This window comes from Engystomops pustulosus, chromosome 3 (assembly GCF_040894005.1).
Source record: "Engystomops pustulosus chromosome 3, aEngPut4.maternal, whole genome shotgun sequence".
Lineage (NCBI taxonomy): Eukaryota > Metazoa > Chordata > Amphibia > Anura > Leptodactylidae > Engystomops > Engystomops pustulosus.
This window is the reverse complement of record NC_092413.1, coordinates 125,759,376-125,782,785: the sequence shown is the minus strand read 5'-3', so window position 1 is coordinate 125,782,785 and position 23,410 is coordinate 125,759,376. Positions and strand designations below refer to the sequence as shown.

Genomic DNA, 23,410 nt, shown 5'->3' with positions numbered 1-23,410 from the left:
ACACATTGTTTTGTAGATTGATGAGTTTTCTTATGAAGTGGAAGAAATACACCAGCCAAAAAATGACACAGACATACTCTTTAGGCAATCTGTGTGTACATGGCTTCATGGATACTTTCAGTGTATATGCATATGTGTTCAGAATGGGGTGTGAACAGAGGCTGACCCCTAATACGTCTGTGGAGGGCTCTGTGCACACTTATATGAGCAGTTTAGACAAGTGACCGGTCGTGTGCAGTGAACTCCTTCCCACCCCCAGGGGATTAACCCCGACCTGAGAAATCTCTCCCTGCGCCATTTGTGAGGACATTCCTCTCCCCCATCAGCAGATAACCGCCCTCTTATCTAGTCCAAACACTGAGGGAAGGTGACAAAACACGAGACACGAGCCTGGCTCCTCAGCATTTCACCTTACACACTTTCCCGCCGATCACATCAAGAATACAAATATACAATATATATGCTCTCAGAGGGCTGAAGGAGATCCATACCCGCAGCCTGCCTGGCACAGCACCACATGGCACAACCATTACCTGCCCAGATAATGGCTGCTTACCTCATAGATAAGAGCTGTGGATGGGATCACTCAGAGTGCATCCTGTGCTTCTCTGCCAGTATTATTTATGGTGGCAGGACTCCATGTATATAAACAACATAAAGGTTATCAGACAGGGCAAATCACAAGTGCCCAGTGTTACCCTGTACAGAGCAATACAATGTCACATAAGTAACACCGAGTAATGTATGTCGTGTACAGGGGATGCAATAGCATCTTACAGATATTCTGTCTGTCCGTGTTACATATATTCTGTCTGTCGAACATTTTATAGAGACAGGTGAAATTGGATAGATGATAGATAAATGAATAGCTGTTTTGTTGAATTAGATATGTATAGGGGATAGGCGATATAAAGGCTATGTAAAGATGTTTTATTGACTTATTACAATTATACCAGAGAACAAAATATTATATGTATAGGAGACAGATAATGTATCATATATAGGTGGCCTGGTAGATAGGTATTGGCACGGGGTGTATAATAGAGATATAGCATATAGTTTTAGCATAGTGCCCGGCCAGTCACCTGTCAGTCCTGTATACAGTGAGGTCACTGGGGTGAGAAGTGTGCTGTGGATCTCATCATGGCTCAGTACGGTGACAAGGCTGTCCTGCCCGTGGACCTGTGGAGGTGTCATTCACACATCCTTGACACTTCTCTCCCCTGACCATTTGGGCTCCTGCACGAGTCTAGATACGAGGGGATCTCCTCTGGTCAGGTCATTACTTGGGTAAATAGTGGGCAGGGCAGCACAGGACAGGCTATAAAGGCTGAGGGGTAAAGTCTGACTTCACAACGATTTGAGGTGCACAATGGAGATGAAGCAGAAGGCAGGGACTGAACACTGCAGGCTACCTTCACTTACTATGGACTGCATCAGCTGTAAATGTCTCAGGAGAAGACCTTATCCCACTGGATGTATGCGGGCCTGTAGGGGAGCAGACAGAAAGCCAGAGCTCAGGTAATTCCTATACCAAGTCATAGTATGGTGGATACAGTGTGAAGTTATTGTCATAGTCCAGCTTGTTACTATGGTAGTGCACATCTGTCTTATTTTATATCTAGTTATTATTCTAGTTTTTGTCTAAGCAGGTATTAGACTATCCAATCCATTACAGTCAATACTTGTGTATTCAGAAGTCTGGATGTGTCTGTCCCTTCATGGCTTTGTCTGGGTTACACATATCTCCAGTTATCTATCTCTATGTAAACATATACCAACATCTAGATAAAGTAACTCATCTGATGTCACATTAAGTACTACAGAGCTTTAATAGGCAGATGTGTGTCTGGAGATGGAGATTACTTGATCATGTAACTACCGGTATATACTTGGCAGGACACCAGATAAATGTCTTTACTATATTGTTTAGCTACAACCAAAAATATATAAACTTATCACAGTAAAATCCCTTAACCCATCATACAATAATGATACAGATAATCATACACGTATTTATTTTCATTTATAGTAATTTATTTTGTGCTATCTTCCATGGCGGTCCAGTAATCCCAAATTTGTGTTATCAAGCCATCATTAATGTTTTTTTTCTTTAATAAATATGCATTATATTGGCAAGAGCCTTTATTTATTATTATTTCATTGTCTTTAAGAGGACAGCATGGGTACAGTATTTCACAAAACACAGTTAGGACTTTTTTCACAGAAGGCTGGTTACTACAACCAGCTAGACAACAGGAAGCAGTGTGTATTGAGACTGATCAGTTTAGGAGCTTGTATTTCTGAATGTCTGTATGTCTGAATTTCTGAATGTCTGTATGTCTGAAGAAAATAAATACTCTATTTTCTCTGGAGGATATGTCTATGTAGCTGATTGGTCGTACAACTTCTTAATTTATGTTGTATCTGTGTATAAAAATATAGATTAATAACATTTATGATTTATTTTTTTGTTTATTATAGGCCTCATAATTTATTTTGGAGACCATGGAGTCAAAGCTGTTCTAGAAAATTGCTGCCACAAAACTTGGTAGGTATATCAGACTTTGACAATGTACTATTTCTCTGATAATTTTTCATGATTCTACAAGCTAGAAAATAAGCTTTGGGATATATATATATAAATATATATTAAAGATATATGATATGCTGTACTGTGCTATGCTATGCTGTGCTGCTTATGCAATACAGAACTGAACATTTCTTCTTCTGACCAGAATTTTGCCCTGTCAATTTGTTTTTACATTTCTTAATTTATAAATTTTATATATGAACAGTGACTCAGGTTATAACCATGATCTACACTTTAGTTAGCTTAATATTCTTTTGCTTTTCTGATTTATTTTGAGTGAACATATGACATGCATGGCTTTACAATCAGTATAAGATACAGTTTGTAACTTTGCCTTTCTTGCACCATGCTGAGAAGTACATGAGAGCTGTTGTAATGCAGAAAACAGATTGCAGTGTTGATAACATGTTCACTTTTTTTACCCCAGCCAAATGCTAAAGACCTGTGTGAAATTCGTCAAGCTGAACAGAAGCCTCTGGACTACAACCATCCTGTGAGGTAAGATGTGTTACTATGGAAAGAGTCAAGTGAAAGCTGATTCAGAATAGTCAGAAGAAAACAGATGTTCAGAACTGGATCACTTTTATGTGGGCATTGGATGGAAGATACATTTAATGTTTCTTCTTATAGTTCAATAAAGTTATTTTAGGATCTGCTATTTTTATGTAATTAAAGGTTGTAAGAAACATGTATTATTAGTTCAAAATGTCTATGTATGGATATCAATATCAAACATATGCAGCTATAGTTTCCTGGTCACACATTTGTCTCTAGGTAACTATGAACACTTTACATAATTTCTCTCAAGCTATCTGTTCTTATGCACTTTTTACTTCCTCACTGTTTAGATTCATAAATGGACAGTGTAAGATAAAGTTCTGTTTATATTACTCCTATAAACTATCATGGAGTTTTCTTGCAAATGCACTGGACAAATTGCTTCTTGGCTCTTGTCCTAGCAGATGGGGGTATAGAAACCTTATGATCAGTGATGTCCCATCAGTCAAATGGTTATTGGTCTAAAATATAATTAATGGGAATTGGTTAATTACGTAATGTTCCCAAAGACATAAATATTTTCTCTAGAACCATAACAGGTAGAGTTTAGTAAGTTTTTTTTAGCGATGTTTTTATCTGATGACATATTACATTTACAGTAGCTACATTGAAGTTATTGACCATTTTCAGGGAAATAGAGTATGTTTCATAGTAACTGTACTATGTTTAGTTTATTAAGTTTATTAATATGTATTTTTTCTTATCTTATAGATTATTTTGGCCCAGATCTAAGCCACTAGATCTCATGTATGTGGAAGCAGATGACTTATTAAGAAATTTTCCAGTCCAAGCTACCTTATCCTTCTATGACTCTGAATCAGACACAGATAATGATGAAGAAAACAGCGAAGAGGAGCATGATTCTGGATTTGAATCAGAGTGATAATTTTCCTCACCCGTTAATTTTCATAATAATGGTGCAATGTTTATTTAGCATTTTGATGGCACGAAAGGGAAATGGAAGCTTAGGAAGTGTAGTCTTTATAACTATAGTTTCCTACATGAAAGAATTTGAAACATTGTAGTTTCTTTTGTGCCATCCAAGACATTGTTCATTTGGCATAAGTGTTCACTTCATCTTTACCAGATAGTTGACCTAAAGGGAACTTGATACATTGAACATGCAGTCTCGTTCACAAGTTATAGTCTCATCCATTGATTGACAACTTTCCTAGTGTACGTAAATGAAGAAACACTGGCGCCTCCTGCTATATAGTGGGATTGAGGTTCTCTTTATAAGACACAACAGCAGCTGTGAACCAGAATCATGGCTATGGCTAGTTCTCCACAAATAGATGTTACGTTTCTGTTTTTCATGTCCAATTTTCATCAGTTTTGGACCATTTTTTTAACACATGAGTGTATATTTATATTATTTTCAGTTTTCAAGGATGGCACTCAGATACCATTTGAGTGCTGTCTACTGTTTTTTTTTTTAACCAACCCAAAGATTTTTATTGTATAAACGTTCATTTTAGACAAGGACATGCTCAGCTTCTTGATGGAATGGACAGAGGGTTGTTAAATGGCTGTGTGCATAGATCCATTAAAAGTAATGGCAGCTATGTGTTCCCCATTAAAAAATAGACATCACTCGTCATGAGAGTGATCCCCAATTCAGCTGTCTTTCCAAAACCTTTATCCTCTAAATATATGTATGAACTTAGCATTTAATGTAAGATTGTATATTACATACTAATCTATGTAAATATTTATTTATTTGTATCAAATATTTTATCAACATATTCATATTGACAATAAAGTATTAAGAAGCAAGTATCTTATGTTTGTATTTAAATGTTACTCTCGAGGTCATATAATACACATTACTAATAGTTTTCAAGAAATGGAGTCATATTCCAAGTTTTCAAAAAATTGAAGCCTATATTTTACTGGAACAAACAGACCTGTATTTGTCTCTTAAACTGAATGAACCAATCTCATATTACTTATCAAAGGAAATCTACCAACAAAATCAAGCATGATAAACACCATGTCTGTGGTTATCTTCTTATATTTGTTGTGCATGGCCTCCTTCCTCTAAAATCAACTCTTAAATTATACTAATGAGCCAGAAGGGCTCTGGGGGATGTTACCAGAGACCCCCTGTACTACAGTTTCACAGGCTGTTATAGTGTGCAAGAAGCACTACCCACTCCCATTATGTCCTTAAACTTCCTCCGCTGCTGTGAGATTACATCAGGCAGGAGGTCAGTGAAGCTACAGCAGGGAGGGGCTCTGGTAACACCCCCAGTGCTCTTCAGGCTCTTTAGAATAGTTTTAAAAGTTCAATTTAGAAGGAAGGAGACCACGGATAACAAATATAAGAAGATCACCACAGTCACAGTGCCTGGTAAAGTGTGGTTTATCATGCTTTATTTTGATGGTAGGTTTCCTTTCCTAAAACCAGACAGTGAATATATTTTGGATTACTTTGTTCTTATACTTTTTATTCCCTTATAATGGAAGCTATTATATTATGTTAAACTGTACTTTAAGTTTGCAATAAGGCAAAACAGCCCATGATACTCCATGAACAAATGTACTATGTATGATGAACAAATGCAAATAGTTTATGATACAGCGTTCGCTGTGAATTTACATTGGATTCTTTGTTACTTAGTCTGTCTTTATAATACTCACAATTTATAAATAATTATAGCAGAGGAAAGGAGGTAAGACATACATTGTCCAAAACATTATATAACAATAATTGGTACATAGGCTTATTTCATAAACTGGATATATTTTAGAGGACAGAATAAAAATGTAAATGAGGTAAATGAAAAAGAACACTGCTCAAAATTAGAAAACACTTTGAGGCTGCATTCACATTGCATTTTGAAATGCAATACAACAGCTGCTTAATTGCAATTTGAGTTTTGTAAATAATGTTAACTCACGTTAACATCACATAAACATTGTGTTTTGTAAATGCAAATGTTAACTGCAATGTAATTAGGTACATCTCCTCTCCTCAGCTGTTATATTGCGTTTAAAAATGCAATGTAAATGCCATGTGTGAATGCAGCCTCAGATTAACTGCATTAATTTCCTCAATCGTTTGACAAACCATATTTAACTGACAGCCTAAGGGTTTATTCACATGGTCGTATGGGGGACTTATGTAGAGCAATAGGGGCACGGAGTGATACCGTTCCACACACTTGACATGTCCTATCTTTCCCCGTGTGCACCTCTATGGAGAGGGGAGGGGTTCACTCCAGTGTGCCGGATGTGGGCAGTAGCCGAGCGGGCACAAGTTTGTCTGAATGTAGCCTAACTTTCCAGTTTGCACTGACTATGGAAAAATAGTGTGCCATTCCAAAGTGACTGACAGCAGCAGGTTGTCCAGATGTAGGCCAAAGGTGTGGCCCTATCAGCTATAGTAAGAGAAGTTGGTTGTTCCAAGTCTGTGGTTTCTAGAGCATTGCATCTTTACAACAACAGAAACTCATTTAAGTCCCCCCAGGATGGCTGGTTGCTCTCAAAAGACAAATGCAAGAGAGGACAGTATATAATAATAATAATTCATTATTTATATAGCACCTACAGATTACACAGCACTGCACAGAGGTTGCCAAATCGGTCCCAGTCCCCATGGAGCTCACATGGAGGACCCAGAGGAAAACCATGTGAACACAAAGAGCACATACAAACTTTTTTGTAGATGTTGATCTCCGTGGGACTTAAACCTAGGACCCCAGTGCTACAAGGCTGTAGTGCTAACCACAGAGCCACTGTGCTGCGAGAACCTCCATGGGTAATTGTTTCAACACTGCAGCTGGAATTGTTCACCAGTTCAGCATTGAATAGGGTAAGGATTACAGAAAAGATTGGTTCACAAGTTACAAAAGTGTTGTGTCTATATAAGATCATTGCCATTTTATTGCCCCGTGTCAGCACAATTAGTTACTAGTACAACTTTAGCTACATACAGATATACTTATCCAGCCTTTCCCAACCTTGTTCCAATCAAAGCTTAAAGAAGAATAGTATTAAAATGCTTCTCTTCATTCCTTCCAGAAAAGAAATGTCCAGGAAAAGGGTATTAATTATTTATTTTTAATCTGTTATCAGTGTCTACAAATTATTTGGGGATCCAATTCTGATACATTTAATTTACATTTTACACATTGCTGTGTTCTCTTTTGCTTTTTATTTGTAACAAGATCAGTGCTACTGGATTACATAACACTCACAAAGTCTGATGTGAGAAATGACCACATTAACCTTTGGTGTCATGCCCATCTGTTAGCATGTCAGTGTTTACATCTGTTTTCTGGTAGCCTCAGTAAACCATCATGTACATGGGTTTTTGATGGATGCTGTGCTGCAAACTTTACACCTATGTAGGGTTAGAATGGAGGTTAATTACTCCTGCAGAGCCTTCTTAAAGTGTACAGTACCATTGTCTATAGGAATGAAAGTTTAATATTTTAGGATTACAGTGCTCCAAATATAGATATCAGCGGGTGACTGGTTCATTCAGCAGTGTTTATTTATTGTGTAAATCCATGAAGAAATTTTGGTTCAGCATTAAAAGTAGCTAAAAATCAGTTTCTGCTTTATTATTCCAATATTGTTAAAAAGGTCCACTAACAAATACCAACATGTTTAAAAAAAAACCTTATTAACCCCTTAACGCTCTGCGCCGTAGCTCTACGGCGCAGAGGTATAAGGGATGTGTGAAGAGGGCTCACGGGCTGAGTCCTCTTCATACAAAGGTGGGGGTTTTTGCATAATGCACAAAACCCCCACCGCTAATAACCGCGGTCGGTGCTAGCACCGATCGCGGCTATTAACCCCCCCGTTGCCGCCGGCAAAGTCGCCATCTTTTTTTCGATCGCCACGCCCCGAACGTCTTCGGGGGGCGGCGATCGGTTGCCATAGTAGCCTCGTGTCTTCTTTTGACACGAGGCTATCTGGCAGCTGCAGATTCGTTACTATGAGCCAGTGGCTCATTGTAATGAATGTGCTGCAAAAATGCCATATATTGCAATACAGAAGTATTGCAGTATATGGTAGCAGCGATCTGACCATCTAGGGTTAATGTACCCTAGATGGTCTAAAAGATAGTGAAAAAAAAAAAGAAAAAAAAAAGTTTAAAAAATAAATAAATAAAATATTAAAAGTTCAAATCACCCCCCTTTCCCTAGAACTGATATAAAACATAATAAACAGTAAAAAGCACAAACATATTAGGTATCGCCGCATCCCAAAATGCCCGATCTATCAAAATATAAAAACGGTTATGGCCGGCGGTGACCTCCGAGGCGGGAAATGGCGCCCAAATGTCCGAAATGCGACTTTTACACCTTTTTACATAACATAAAAAATGAAATAAAAAATGATCAAAATGTCGCACAGACGTCAAAATGGTAGCAATGAAAACGTTGCTTCATTTTGCAAAAAATGACCCCTCACACATTTCCGTGCGCCAAAGTATGAAAAAGTTATTAGCGTTAGAAGATGGCAAAATTTTTTTTTCTTTTTTGTACACATTCGTTTAATTTTTGAAAATGTATTAAAACACAATAAAACCTATATAAATTTGGTATCACCGCGATCGTACCGAACCAAAGAATAAAGTAGGTGTGTTATTTGGAGCGAAGAGTGAAAGTCGTAAAAACTGAGCCCACAAGAATTTTTCCACATTTGGAATTTTTTTTCAGCTTCGCAGTACACGGCATGTTAAAATAAATAACATTACGGGAAAGTAAAATTTGTTACGCACAAAATAAGCCCTCACACAGGTCTATACACGGAAAAATGAAAAAGTTATGGATTTTTGAAGTTGGAGAGCGAGAAATGAGCCGAAAAACCCTCCGTCCTTAAGGGGTTAATGGCTACTCTTGTTACAAATCAGCCTTGTTAAAAACATATGGACCAAGTGGTTCACAACATAACTTTCCTTTCACAGAACCTTAAAGGCATCTATCTTGAAGGCAATTTATTAGAAAGCATATCAATGTGGAGCTAAAATACCAAATTATACATATTTCACACTTGTATTTTCTAAAAAAACATTTTGAAATCCTCTTTATAGTTCATACCAAACAGTATCCTGGTGTTTAAAGTCATGATCCAATAGGCTTCTATTTTGTGCAGAGCCTTTAACCAGTCACCCCTCAATGCCATAAAATCTGAGAAATGGTGTTACTTTTATGCTTTTGCAACATCCCCCACCGGGGCCTAGCCTTTTCTCGGGGCCTGGAGTCAGCCGGGGCCCGCAGTACCTGAGTGGCTGGCGGTTGCGGCCTAGGCACGCTAGTGTCACGGTGCTTGGTATGGGGGAACCGGAGGCCTGTCCTACAGCCTGGCAGGTCTCCAGCAGGGTGGTGTTGGCAAGAAATGATGAGGGAAAGGCTGCTATAGCGGTTCTCCCTGGGGCAACCCTTTGGTGTCTAGAGTATAAGTCTCTGTGTAGTGGACAGGGTGCCTGTGATGATGGCAGCCGAAGTAGCAGGGACCAGACGGAGGCAGAGGTTGAACAAAAACAACTTACAGTTCTTTATTGGAACCGACAAGAACCGCAGCAACGTGCCTTTAACAGAGTAGTGGATTGCTGAGTTGCAGTTGGAGGGAGCCACAGGAGGTAGATCGCCAGCCTGGATGCAGAGGGCAGGCTGGGAGGTAGCTGTGTCCTAATAGGAAGCTTCAGCTTGTCCTGGAGTGCTTCAGGTATCACCCTTAAAGGTAGGATGATACCCCTTTCCTCACTAACTCTTAGCTATTAGTTCCACTCTTCAGGCAGGGGCTAGGCTCACCTGCTCTTGGTCTGGTGTGCTAGCTGCACAGACTCTTCAGAGTCTCTAATCTGAGAGAGTGAACTCTCTCCTCACACTGCACTCTCTTCTCAGAGAGAACTAACTGCTTCTCCTTCTAGAAGTTTCCTGACAGGGTCTTGTAACTCCCCTGGTAACGTGGTGGCTGCTCCTCCAATTACATCTCAGCTCACATCTCAGCTCACAGAGATAAAGTATAACAAAGGTGATTGGCTGACACATCTTACATCAGACAAAACACTTAACTCCTGCCTTGCCAGGCAGGATCTTACCACTGCAATGTTCCCCTGTGTCCTATAAGGACTATGTAGTGTGATGCAGTGACACTCTGTGGGACGTATTCGCAACCACTCCTCCGCCTTGCATCGGCGAGGGTGTTGCACTTTTCTATAAAATGTCTTGTGGCACCAGATATCCCTGTACTTTTCTTATCCCCAATGTGTTCACTACTATGGTCTTTGATTTTTCTATTGGTGCTGCCTACATATCTAACGCAGCATCTAGTACACTCAATAACATATACTGCATATTCCGTTTTGCAATAAACAATCTAATACCAAAAGAGGAATCATTTTCACTATGTATAATGTTGGATATTTCACATATGTTCACATTTTGCATCTTGTGCTATGGCAAGGGAAGAAACCTCTCTGTGACCATATCCTATTGTGCATTTTTTTCCTTATACATACTTTGAGATATTATACTCCCAATGGTTTTCCCCCACCAAGATACACATTGTACTCCATCACTCAATAATGATCTCAGAGTCACTGTTTAACATTGGTATGCACTTCCTAATAATTTTGCATGTTTTATCAAAATCGCTATTGTCGCTCATAGAAAATGTTATTTTGTTATCAGTTGAAGTCCTCTGCCTGGTGTCCGTAGATAAGAGAGAATCCCCAGTTACATTACCAACATGTTTTTCTGCTCTTTCTATGCATCAATATTTCTAGCCATATAGTTGCAGATCATTAGTGAGTTTATCATATTGTACATGAAATCTTGTTTTATTCGAACAGTTTCTCTTAAGCCTACACATTTCTCCTGTAGGAAGAGAACAAATTGTGTGCTTTGGATGGCAACTAGTGGCCTACAAAAATTTAACTCACTGCCTATAGTTTAACATTAATCTCAGTACCTGATTGAGGATCACCTGTTAATAGCAGGGCCAAAATTAAATCTTATATTTGGCAGATTCTCCATTAAATTTTAAATGACATTCATTGTTATTTATAAATTTTCTGAATAAATCTATTCTTTTCTCGGGTGTTTTCCATATCATGAGGATGTCGTCTATGAATCTGCCATACCACAACACGTCAAGCATGAAGGGGTTGGCAGAACCATAGATGACACCCTCCTCCCACCATGACATATTTAAATTTGCCATGTAGGGGTTAAATTGGGACCCCATAGGGACTCCTTCCATTTGTAGAAAATATTCTCCATTATTGGAAAAATAATTAGTCTGAAATAATTATATTCAAATAGTTAAGCTTGCTAACCATTTAAGCATCAAACATGAAATTAAACAAAATGGAGGTTCTACCGGTAAACAGAATTTTCAACATGTGCGTTGTCTGTGTTACTCACTCCTCAGAGCTTGGCTCCCACCTTTGTGCGCCTGTACAGCTCCACCTCCTGCTCCTTCTCAGAGGTCACAGCCTGTCAGCCTGACATCAGTCACGGAGGGACCTTCAGCTAAGACAAGTCATATGTACAGTTAGGGCCAGAAATATTTGGACAGTGACACAATTTTCGCGAGTTGGGCTCTGCATGCCAACCACATTGGATATGAAACCTCTACAACAGAATTCAACTGCAGATTGTAACATTTAATTTGAAGGGTTGAACAAAAATATCTAAAAGAAAATGTAGGAATTGTACACATTTCTTTACAAACACTCCACATTTTAGGAGCTCAAAAGTCATTGGACAAATAAACATAACCCAAACAAAATATTTTTATTTTTAATATTTTGTTGCGAATCCTTTGGAGGCAATCACTGCCTTAAGTCTGGAACCCATGGACATCACCAAACGCTGGGTTTCCTCCTTCTTAATGCTTTGCCAGGCCTTTACAGCCGCAGCCTTCAGGTCTTGCTTGTTTGTGGGTCTTTCCATCTTAAGTCTGTATTTGAGCAAGTGAAATGCAAGCTCAATTGGGTTAAGATCTGGTGATTGACTTGGCCATTGCAGAATGTTCCACTTTTTTGCACTCATGAACTCCTGGGTAGCTTTGGCTGTATGCTTGGGGTCATTGTCCATCTGTACTATGAAGCGCCGTCCGATCAACTTTGCAGCATTTGGCTAAATCTAGGCTGAAAGTATATCCCGGTACACTTCAGAATTCATCCGGCTACTCTTGTCTGCTGTTATGTCATCAATAAACACAAGTGACCCAGTGCCATTGAAAGCCATGCATGCCCATGCCATCACGTTGCCTCCACCATGTTTTACAGAGGATGTGGTGTGCCTTGGATCATGTGCCGTTCCCTTTCTTCTCCAATCTTTTTTCTTCCCATCATTCTGGTACAGGTTGATCTTTGTCTCATCTGTCCATAGAATACTTTTCCAGAACTGAGCTGGCTTCTTGAGGTGTTTTTCGGCAAATTTAACTCTGGCCCGTCTATTTTTGGAATTGATGAATGGTTTGCTTCTAGATGTGAACCCTTTGTATTTACTTTCATGGAGTCTTCTCTTTACTGTTGACTTAGAGACAGATATACCTACTTCACTGAGAGTGTTCTGGACTTCAGTTGATGTTGTGAACGAGTTCTTCTTCACCAAAGAAAGTATGCGGCGATCATCCACCACTGTTGTCATCCATGGACGCCCAGGCCTTTTTGAGTTCCCAAGCTCACCAGTCAATTCCTTTTTTCTCAGAATGTACCCAACTGTTGATTTTTTTTCAGCCTCAGGATGTTCTGCTTCACCTTTGACCGCATGTTGTCTGGTCACAGCAACAGCTTCCAAATGCAAAACCACACACCTGGAATCAACCCCAGACCTTTTAACTACTTCATTGATTACAGGTTAACGAGGGAGACGCCTTCAGAGTTAATTGCAGCCCTTAGAGTCCATTGTCCAATTACTTTTGGTCCCTTGAAAAAGGAGGCTATGCATTACAGAGCTATGATTCTAAACCCTTTCTCCGATTTGGATGTGTAAACTCTCATATTGCAGCTGGGAGTGTGCACTTTCAGCCCATATTATATATATAATTGTATTTCTGAACATGTGTTTGTAAACAGCTAAAATAACAAAACTTGTGTCACTGTCCAAATATTTCTGGCCCTAAATGAACATGTCTTGTCTAGTTTTATTACTTTTTGTGTGAATTCTATTATACCTGAGGAGCCAGTAATGTTTTTTTTTTAACCAAAAACCATGGGATTACAAAAGACTTAGGTTTGCTAAATGTTGAAAAGAATGTTTTCCGGGAAAGTAAGGCCCCTACCACTGAATTTGCATCACACTCGCAATGCGTGCTGTCCGGATTTCCCGGCCCGAACGCTGCAAACCGGAACTGAACTGGCATGCTTAGTTCAATTCCGGTTTTCGCCGTTTGGGCTGTGCAATCCGAGCAGCAAACGTTGCAAGTTCATTGCATCACACTCGTGAGTGTGGAGGGGACTAACAGAGAAGATCATTAAAGATTGAGTTGAAAGTTCGGCTTGAGGAAGGAAAAGAAATATATTATAAGAAATCAGAAGCTAAATTAGGAAAGAATAGTTGAGAGGTATGGGCTGGGCTTAAAGGACAACTACCACTATGATGAACGACTGTATACAAATGAGCCTGAGGGGTGACAGGCTTTATTAACCCCTTAAGGACGCAGGGATTTTTAGCTTATTTCTTGCTCTCCACCTTCAAAAATCCATAACTTTTTAATTTTTCTGTGTACAGAACTGTGTGAGGGCTTATTTTGTGCTTAACAAATTTTACTTTCCCGTGATGTTATTTATTATTCCATGCCGTGTACTGGGAAGCAGGAAAAAAATTACAAATGTGGAAAAACGCATGTGCGTCACGTTTTTGTGGGCTCAGTTTTTATGACTTTCACTCATATTGGTTTTATTGCGTTTTAATACATTTTCAAAAATTAAAGAATGTGTACGAAAAAGGAAAAAAAAATTTGCCGTCTTCTGACACTAATAACTTTTTCATACTTTGGTGTATGGAGCTGTGCAATGTGTACATTTTTTTAAATGAGCCAGCGTTTTCATTGCTACCATTTTGAGGACTGCTACCATTTTTATCACTTTTCATTACATTTTTTATGTCATGTAAAAAGGTGTAAAAGTCGCATTTCGGACATTTGGGCGCCATTTCTTGTCTCTGAGGTCACCGCCGTCAATAACCGTTTTTATATTTCGATAGATCGGGCATTTTGGGACGAGCGATACCTGATGTGTTTGTGATTTTTACTGTTTATTATATTTTATATCAGTTCTAGGGAAAGGGGGGGGGGGGATTTGAACTTTTAATATTTTATTACCGTATATACTCGTGTATAAGCCGAGTTTTTCAGCACAAAAAATGTGCTGAAAAACGTCCCCTTGGCTTATACAAGAGTCAATATACATAAAAATATACTTAAAATATATTTTAAAAATAATAAACTTATATACTCACCCTCCGGTGGCCCCGACGTGCAGCGCTGCTCCCCCGATGTCCGTGCGGGTTCTCTTCTGTCTTCTCTAACTTCGCCTCATACTAGGCGGTGTCCGGGGGAGAACAATGGCGGCGCCCAGAACGAAGTTAGAGAAGACAGAAGACGGGCGTGGAAGCCAGAAGAGGAGCCGCATGGACATTGGGGGAGCAGCTCTGTACGTCGGGTCCACCGGAGGGTAAGTATATAAGTTTATTATTTTCTTTTAATGCTGGGCAAGCTGTATACTACTGGGGGCAGGCTGTATATTACTGTAGGCAAGCTGTATACTACTCGGGGCAGTGCTGTATATTACTGGGGGAAGGCTGTATACTACTGGGGGCAGGCTGGCTACATACTGGGGGGGTCTGTGACCAATGCATTTCCCACCCTCGGCTTATACTTAAGTCAATAGGCTTTCCCAGTTTTTGATGGTAAAATTAGGGGTCTTGGCTTATACTCGGGTCGGCTTATACTCGAGTATATGCGGTAATATTTTTTTTAAACTTTTTTTTTTCACTATTTCTTAGACCATCTAGGGTACTTTAACCCTAGATAGTCAGATCGTTCCTGCCATATACTGCAATACTACTGTATTGCAGTATATGGAATTTCTGCACAGTACACGTTACAATGAGCCACTGGCTCATTGTAACGAATCTGCAGAAGCCATGCAGCCCCGGGTCAGACGCGACGGTAAGACCCGAGGCTGTCATGGCAACCGATCGCCGTCCCCGATGACGTTCAGGGGAGCGACAATCAGAGGTAACATGGCGGCCATAATTTCAGTGCCGCCGCCGACTTTGCCGGCGGCAAAGAAGAAGTTGACGACCCGCGATCTGTGCAAGCACCGACCATGGGTGTTAGCAATGGGTCTTTGCTGCGATATGCAACAAAGCCCATCTCTGTATGAAGAGGGTTCAGCCTGTGAGCCCTCTTCATACACTCTTCACCCTCCGTCGCAGAGCGTGAAGGGGTTAACACCCATGGAGCCTGGAGCCCTTCAGGCTCATTTGCATAAGTCTTTGATTCTGGTGGTACATGCCCTTTAAAAAGATCTGTGGGTTCAAACAGAGACAGGAGAATTTCTGTGATGATCCAGACTTCCTTAATAACATGAATTGCCATTTCAACAGTTTAAGTGATAGTGGGTTGAATAAAGTAGGAGATAGAAGTTGGTAACGAATGGTGCAGTGGAATGCACCTTTTCACGACAAGTAGTTTATTGGTTAAAGAGTGGGCAGAGTGATTAAAACAATGCCTCTTTTTGCTGCCTTGAAAGGCAGCCCCCTTAACAGTATATGCAAAATCCCCACCAGGGCCTAGCCTTTTTCGGTAGATGGAGGAACCCAAGGACCTGAATGCCAGAGTGGCTAGCTAGTGTGGCCTAGCACACGGCAAAGTATCTGTAACGGGCCTTGTCCAGAGCCTGGCAGGTCTCCAGCAGGAGGTGTGTGCAAGTAAATGGAGGGAGAGGCTGAAAGCATAGGTTTCTCCCTAGGACAACCCTGATGTGTGGATAGAGATCCCTGGTGATGAAGGATGGGGCGCCCTTGGTGGTATACAGCCTGCTTCAGGGATCACTTAGAGGCACATTGATGAAGCAAAAATTGCAGTTCTTTATTGGCAACAGGGAACAGCCATAACAGCAACAAAACTTCATCTGGATGGAGGTAGCTGGTCGGATCTCATGTCCTCAGGAAGGTGTGCATGCAGCCTGGTAAATAGCCTCAGGCTGGGCTAGGTGTGTTGGAGCAGAGTCCTTGTGGTGGAGCTCTGCTTTGGGCTACGTGTTAGGGCAGCATACCACAGACATCTCTGCTTCCTGGACTTCCTGGGTAAGTTCTTTGCTTAACTTGAGAACCACAAGCTCCCACCCACAAGGGGTTTTATAATCTCCCCTTGTGAAGTATTCTTTCATCCAACCAGCTTGCTCCTACCATCACAATACAGAGCAAACAATCGGACAATGAGATTAACCCTTGCCTCCCAGGCAGAGATTTACAGCTGCATACTAGATCTCCATCCTGAAGACCCCCAGAGAGGTGATCAGTCTCACCCAGCAGCTACTGGCATGAACAGGGATTCCTAACCCTTTGGATTGGCAGGGATGTAGCATTTATCTACTCCAGAAGGAACAGATTCCCAACTGTAGACAGCTCTGTTGTGACGTGGTTTCATCTCTTCAGTACAGAGTAATGAACTGGTTTGGCTGAGTGAGAGGATATTGTCTAGGGTCAGGAAGTAAGAGTTCTTAAAATTAAAGCAGGCAGGGATGGGGGAGGGGGAAAGTGTTGAGGGGGGATGTGCTCCTACACAGTGTTGCAGCTTATGAAGATAGAGCACAGGGGTGCTCAGGTAACACCCCATTTCACTTCTGGCTCATTTGTATAATTTTGAAAGTTGATTTTTGAAGGAAGGTAGTCATGGATAACAAATATAAGACTATTACCACAGTGCCAATCCCTGGTTTATCATGCTTCATTTTGATGGTAGATTTCCTTTAAAGGGGTATTCCCACGAAGACCCACAAAGATTCTTAGATATACTCGGGATGGCAAAATAACACATTCTCTAATTCACTGTTATTAACAAAAATATAGCATTTCACAAATATAATTCCAACCTGTCTCTAATGTATACAATTTTGGGTGCCCCAGGATCCAACCGTAAATCCTCTGATTTTTATGGTCAGGCAGGACAGATTCTTCTCATGAATTGTTCTCCTGTTTGCTCAATACAGGCAGTCCCCGGGTTACATACAAGATAGGGTCTGTAGGTCTGTTCTTAACTTGAATTTGTATGTAAGTCGAAACTGTATACTTTATCATTGTAACCCCCAGCCAATTTTTTTTTGGTCTCTGTGACAATTAGATTTTAAAAATGTTGGATTGTCATTAGAACCAGGATTAACAATAAAGCTTCATTACAGACACCAGTGATAACTGTTATGGCTGATCATCATAGCCTAAGGCTAAAGTACAGTAAGTTACCAATTACGATAGGTCCGTTTGTAACTAGGGGTCGTATGTAAGTCAGGTGTTCTTAAGTAGGGGACCGCCTGTACAATGCGAGCTCTGCCCCTCCCCCTTGATTACAACTCCAGCTCACTCACAAACACTTCCTACTGCATGTGCAAAGATTTACTCTACAAGCTGCCGTTAAGATAAGGGTTTTATAGCAGAGGAGGAAGGCATATAGTAGTGCTGACAGTGTTAGATATAGTTCAGATGTAGCAGGGCTGAGAGTGTCATTGTGTGCTATATGCATCTCATGAATCTTAAACCTGTACCCTGATAATCTAACCTCATTGTCAGTACTACAGGCATCATAATGTGCCTGCTTAGAAAGTCCTCGTCCACACTCTGGAATTTTACACTGACCATCACTTTGTCAGGGTCGGGCCAATCCCGCCTTACACTCTTCTCTCAGACACTCCAAATTAGTTGAGCATGCGTGCACGTTTGGATAAGAAAAGACAGAAGACTGAAGTTCTGTTTTATCTTAGGTTCATGCTCTTAACTTGCCGAACAGAAAAGAGAGATGAACTGTGTTTATTTCCTGATTACATAGCTTCTTATACCCATAGGAAAAGGTGTGGTTACATACATTAAAATCATTACAATTGGTTATAGCTAAGCATATATGTCTGGCCCCCCGGCTCTTGCTGATTGGTCCTCAAAACTAGGCCTTGGTTGCTATGCCAGGGGAATTTCCAGTCACCGTTGTCTACAGTAAATTGACCACTAGTCTGGATGCTGATGCTATTCTTAACAAACATCTGTTCTTCCATCTTCTGCTTTCCATCACAAGACTTGAGTTCCGCTGACAGTTGCATGTCTGGTTAAAACTGATGTAAGGGAAAAGCTCTGTATTTCTCAACAGACAAAGTACAAAATATAGGGCAAAGGGCACATGTATACAATCATAAAGCATATAATCATTAGAAACATATAATCATTACTTTGGCCCTCACAATTCCCCCCTAAATACTGAGCTTTTCCCTACACTTCACTGCAATTCGTTTTTCCTATAGGCTGTCCATGTGGTGGGAGAGGGGAGTGGATTGCTTCACTGAGTCGTTGACCCAACGTGCCCTTGTGACACCAGGATCAATTTCCCAGTACTAGCCTTGCTGACACATGGAGTCCTCCTTCTTTCCCTTACACTAAAGCTTCCACTATTGGGGAGAGGGCTGAGTATTCCGAGATCACAATGGTAGGTAGGTCATCTATCGGGGAAGAATTTGGGTGTTCCAGAACTGGAACATCAGGCTGTTCTGACAGAGCTGAGATCTCAGGCAAATCGGGCAGATTTCTATTCCTCATGGACATATAACAAACAGACTGTTTATCGATATTCGGAAAAACTTCTTTAACCTTGTTATTCGCAATTTTCTTGGCCAACCTCTTGTATAATGGTATACAACAACATAAGAGAAATAGAGCCAGGATGAACATCCCGAGTAGTACCAATCCTATCTGTTGGAAGAGGGCCTTCCACCCTCCTGCCCAGTTAGTAAACCATGCTGCCCAGGAGATATCTACCCCTGCATTTTCCTTCATCTCAGTTGCCAATGCTGTAATTTTCTTTATTGCTATCAGTGTCTTACCACCAGCACCTGAATTCTGAGGGATATAAGTGCAACAGTCTTCTCCTATCATTCCACACACTCCACCTTTTTCTGCGAGTATCATATCTAGGGTCATTCTATTTTGTAAAGTCATTCTAGTATTGGGGCCCAGTTCTTCCACAATACTGGTGAAAGCATCCCTACTATAATTTACAAACCTCTGCTCATTATAGTAAACATAATTTATCCAATCCACATTTTTATTGATTTGCACTTGGGGAATTAAGGATGCGAATCCGGCTGCAATCTGATCCTGAACCTTGTATCGGTCTGGGACCCCCCTTGGGACACCAATACTATATATGTAAACATCAGGGTCTTGTCCATAATCAGTGTTACTTAGTGACCTTTTTATCTTTACCTGTTCATTTTTATGAGTCGGATCCCAGGGTAACATCAAGAAAGGCAGGACTAATTTAACTAGGGCACATTGACCCCTCCATGATTGGGGGAGGCGGTTCCTCAGCTTACCATTCCCACAAAGCCAAAAGACATCATAAAGGAAAGAAGTATGGTCGGACAATAAATCTGGGTCTATGGTGACAATCTCTTGGCAGAAACCTTTTTCAAACACCCCCAGGGGAGTTTTGGCATTAGTGATGTCAGAGGATACACAGGTATAGTTTCCCTGCTCAACCCAGATTTCACCTGGGGGTCTTACCTTAGACTTAACATGAACTAAAGGTAGATATTCCAAACAGTCAGAAGTATTCTGGCCCTTTAAGAGTTTCATCAAACAGGTCAGCTTATCTATATGTGGGATCACATAGGGGTGGGTGGTTAGATGAGGATTTGCCCCTGCACAAGCTATGCATCCGACTGATATGTTGTGTGCCTTTACAGTATACCTTACCCATTCTAACCATAAGTTCTTTCTTGGGACAACTTGAGTTTCCATAGAGAAAACTTCTTCCCATTTTAACCCGGGAACTGGTATTACCTCGCTTACTTCTTTCTGTAATTCTTGATCTGCTCCTGCTACGTAATTCACTGGGGCACCTGTGGGTCTCAATTTGGCGTCCCGCAATTCGAACATCCCAAGCTTCCCATTTAGTGTCCCCCTATGGCATCCTAGCACATATTTTCCTAAATCTCCTGGGGAAGGCATTGTAATGCTTATGAACAAAGGAAGACAGTTGCCGGGGTGTTTACATGATCTAGTCGGGACTCCCCCCGGATACAGAGACATCCGGTCAAGGAGGGATTTGCCATGTTTGTCTGTCCTTGCCAACCCTTCTTGGGGTCTATATCCCCACTTTTTCCCTGTGTTCCACCCTACATCTGACCATGAGTTACAGTTCTCATTCCCGGGACGGGTTACGCAAATATAAAACTGTGCTTCGCTCTTGTACTGGTATGATGGATCCCATCTAATGTCCTCTGTCCCTCGACAATCTACGATATCACAAAAATCAAAGAAATACTCTTCATACGGGGCCGTGGTATGTACCCAAAAAGTGGTAATTTGGCAGTTATCTGTGATTATTAAACAACTTAAACAGAAAAGGATATAGAGCTTCATTTTGTCTTCCCCTTGCAGTGTGATGCGTGTATCCAGGTGGGTTTCCCTTCAAGTTTCACCGCTGTAGGCGTTACCAGGACCACTGTGTAAGGTCCCTCGAATCTGGGTTGAAAGCAATCTTTCCTAATATACTTCTTCACATACACTTGATCACCTAGTTGGAAGTTATGGACTATGTCACCTGATAACTCTGGAAGAGAAGCAACAACTGCAGCATGCAGATTAGTTAATTCCTTGGACAATTCAATTACATATTGTACAGTCTTATCATGACTTTCAGACAATTCCTGCTTACTTATTATGGGAAAAACTGGTGGTTTGCCAAACAAAATCTCCTAGGGGGTGAGACCATGCTTGGCCTGGGCAGTGTGTCGGACATAATACAGAGCAATGGGGAGCAATTCTGGCCAGGGGAGGGGACTATCCTGGGTCATTTTGAGTAACTTGTTCTTTAGGGTACCATTCATCCTCTCTACCTTCCCTGAGCTCTGTGGGTGGTATGGTGTGTGTAGGCCCAAATCTACTCCCAACATGTTCCATAACTCTCTGAATATTTGGGAAGAAGTAGCAGGGCCCTGGTCTGACTCTATGACTTGTGGTACTCCAAATCTACAAACTGTCTCAGTGATCAATTTCTTTGCTGTAGTTTTTGATGTCATGTTAGCTACTGGGTACGCCTCTGGCCATCCGGAGAACATGTCTACTACCACAAGTACATATTCGTGTTTTCCCTCCTTGGGTAGCTGGATGTGGTCCACTTGGATCCTTTGAAATGGGTATTCTGGTTTGGCAAGGTGTTGTTGGGGTACCTTTGCTGTAGGGGCGGGATTGCAGGTGGCGCATACGGTACAGGCCTGATAGTATGCGGCAATGGCAGGTCTGATTCCTGGGGCATAGTAGATTCTCTGGATGCAGGCATAGGCTTGGTTCTTTCCCCGATGTGTGGCTCCCTTGGTGTATCTATATAAACGTTGTCATCTAGGTGCTTCTCTTAGACCTTCAGAATCCTTTGGGATTCTCTACCTTTTCTTATGTGTCTGATCAACCTTATCCCCGGGGATCACGAGGAAGGAATGCACAAATCTTATCACCGTACACTAACCTTCCCAGCCTCTAGGCCTGACCTGACTCTCCTATCCCCACAAATACAGTACATCAGACACTGCTAATACAGGGTTACCTGTGCTGTCAATGTTAAAAAAAAGGTCATTGTCTTGTTGCACCAACCGTAGGTAAAGTCTCGTACCCTGGGGGCATCCTGTTCAGCCCTATAGATACAGTGATAGTCATGGTTGGGGTGTCCCTGAGCATACAGTCAGTCAGAAGAGACCAGTTAGCAGGAAGAATAAGTAAGTTTGCAATAAAAAACGTGGCAGCATGCTGGCTTCCCTCCTGCTTCACAGACGTGGCATTGGTCAGCAGGACTTGGAAAGGACCGTCGTAACAAAGCTCCAGACTCTCTCTCTGGTGTCTCTTTACCACCACGTAGTCTCCAGGCTCCAGGTTATGCATACTGAGGTCTCTGTCTGGATCTGGAAAAGGAATCAGAAACACTTTTGCGGACCTTTTCCAAGGCCTGGCTCAGCTGTGTGGCTTGTTCCACCTGGTTTCCTGCCATCAGCTATAGGGTCTGTGGGAAGTAGGGGCCTAGTCTGGGTGCGCAGCCAAAAAGTACTTCAAAGGGGGCAATCCCATATTTCTGTTGGAAGTGGTCCTAACTGAATGGTGGGCAGCAGGAAAGCACTCGCCTGTTCTACACCCAGGAGGGACAAGGTTTCAGGTCTTTACCTGTCCAGTGAAGTGGGTTCTGCGACTGGGCTCTATGGTCTCTGGAAGTCCAAACCTGCAGAAAAATCTCACTCACCAACTTCTTGGCTGCGGCTCTGGCAATAGCCTTGGTCATGGCAGAAGCTTCTGGCCACCCTGGAAAGAGATCAATGCACACAGGCACGTATTCCTACGTACCACTTTTTGATAGCTGGATAAAATCCATCTGCAGTCTTTGGAAGGGATACAGCAGCTTGGGTGTCACCTTCTGTGGGGTCTTTACCACCTTACCCGGGTTGTGGCGGGCACAGACTATAAAGGCTTTCACTAGTCTAGTGACGGGTAGTAACGCCCGGGCAAACCACTTATGGTTTATGAGCACTAGCATGGCCATTTTGGATATGTGTGTGTTTCCGTGGGCTACTTGACTTACTGTCGGGTGCAGGGCTCCGGGCAGGCACACCCTCTCTCCCAGCATCCAGGTCCCATCGTCATCTGGGCTCCAGCTTTCCTCCACACTCCCTTCACTTCTGATGACTCTCGGGCCACCAGGGACTGGAGCACCTGTGGATCAAACTTTTAGCTCAGAACTCACCGCTGAGACTTCAGGACAGTCTCTGGGCTCCATCTGTGCAGCTGCCTTCGCCATCCTGTCAGCCACATCCTTGCCCTTGGCTTGTAGAGTTAGCAAATTGTGTGTGCTTTTACTTTTACTATCCCCACCTCTTTTGGAAGTAAGAGAGCATCCATGAGCTCTATAACCAGCGTGCCATGCTTAGAGGGGGTCCCTGCAGAGGTGAGGAAATCTCTAGCCTTCCATAAGGGTTCATAGTCGTGTTTAGACCCCAGAACTATACCTTGAGTATAGATGTTTGCCCTTTTACCTTCC

At 41.6% G+C, this 23,410-nt stretch overlaps 1 protein-coding gene across 1 annotated transcript; it reads left to right on the top strand.

Moving 5' to 3' along the window:
• Positions 1-949: 949 nt before the first annotated feature.
• On the top strand, positions 950-4,888 carry LOC140120550 (protein ripply2.2-like). Its single transcript, XM_072139550.1, has 4 exons — positions 950-1,521; positions 2,485-2,551; positions 3,021-3,091; positions 3,863-4,888. The coding sequence occupies exons 1-4, from the start codon at positions 1,373-1,375 to the stop codon at positions 4,032-4,034; spliced, it is 459 nt and encodes a 152-aa protein (XP_071995651.1). The 5' UTR covers positions 950-1,372; the 3' UTR covers positions 4,035-4,888.
• The last annotated feature ends 18,522 nt before the right edge of the window (positions 4,889-23,410 follow it).

What these genes read in the sequence shown, in the direction of transcription:
- LOC140120550 (XM_072139550.1), top strand. Translation starts at nt 1,373, where the DNA reads ATGGAGATGAAGCAGAAGGCAGGGACTGAACACTGCAGGCTACCTTCA. An exon ending in AATTGCTGCCACAAAACTTG is followed by an intron (nt 2,552 to 3,020) that starts GTAGGTATATCA and finishes TTTTTACCCCAG; the next exon opens with CCAAATGCTAAAGACCTGTG. An exon ending in GACTACAACCATCCTGTGAG is followed by an intron (nt 3,092 to 3,862) that starts GTAAGATGTGTT and finishes CTTATCTTATAG; the next exon opens with ATTATTTTGGCCCAGATCTA.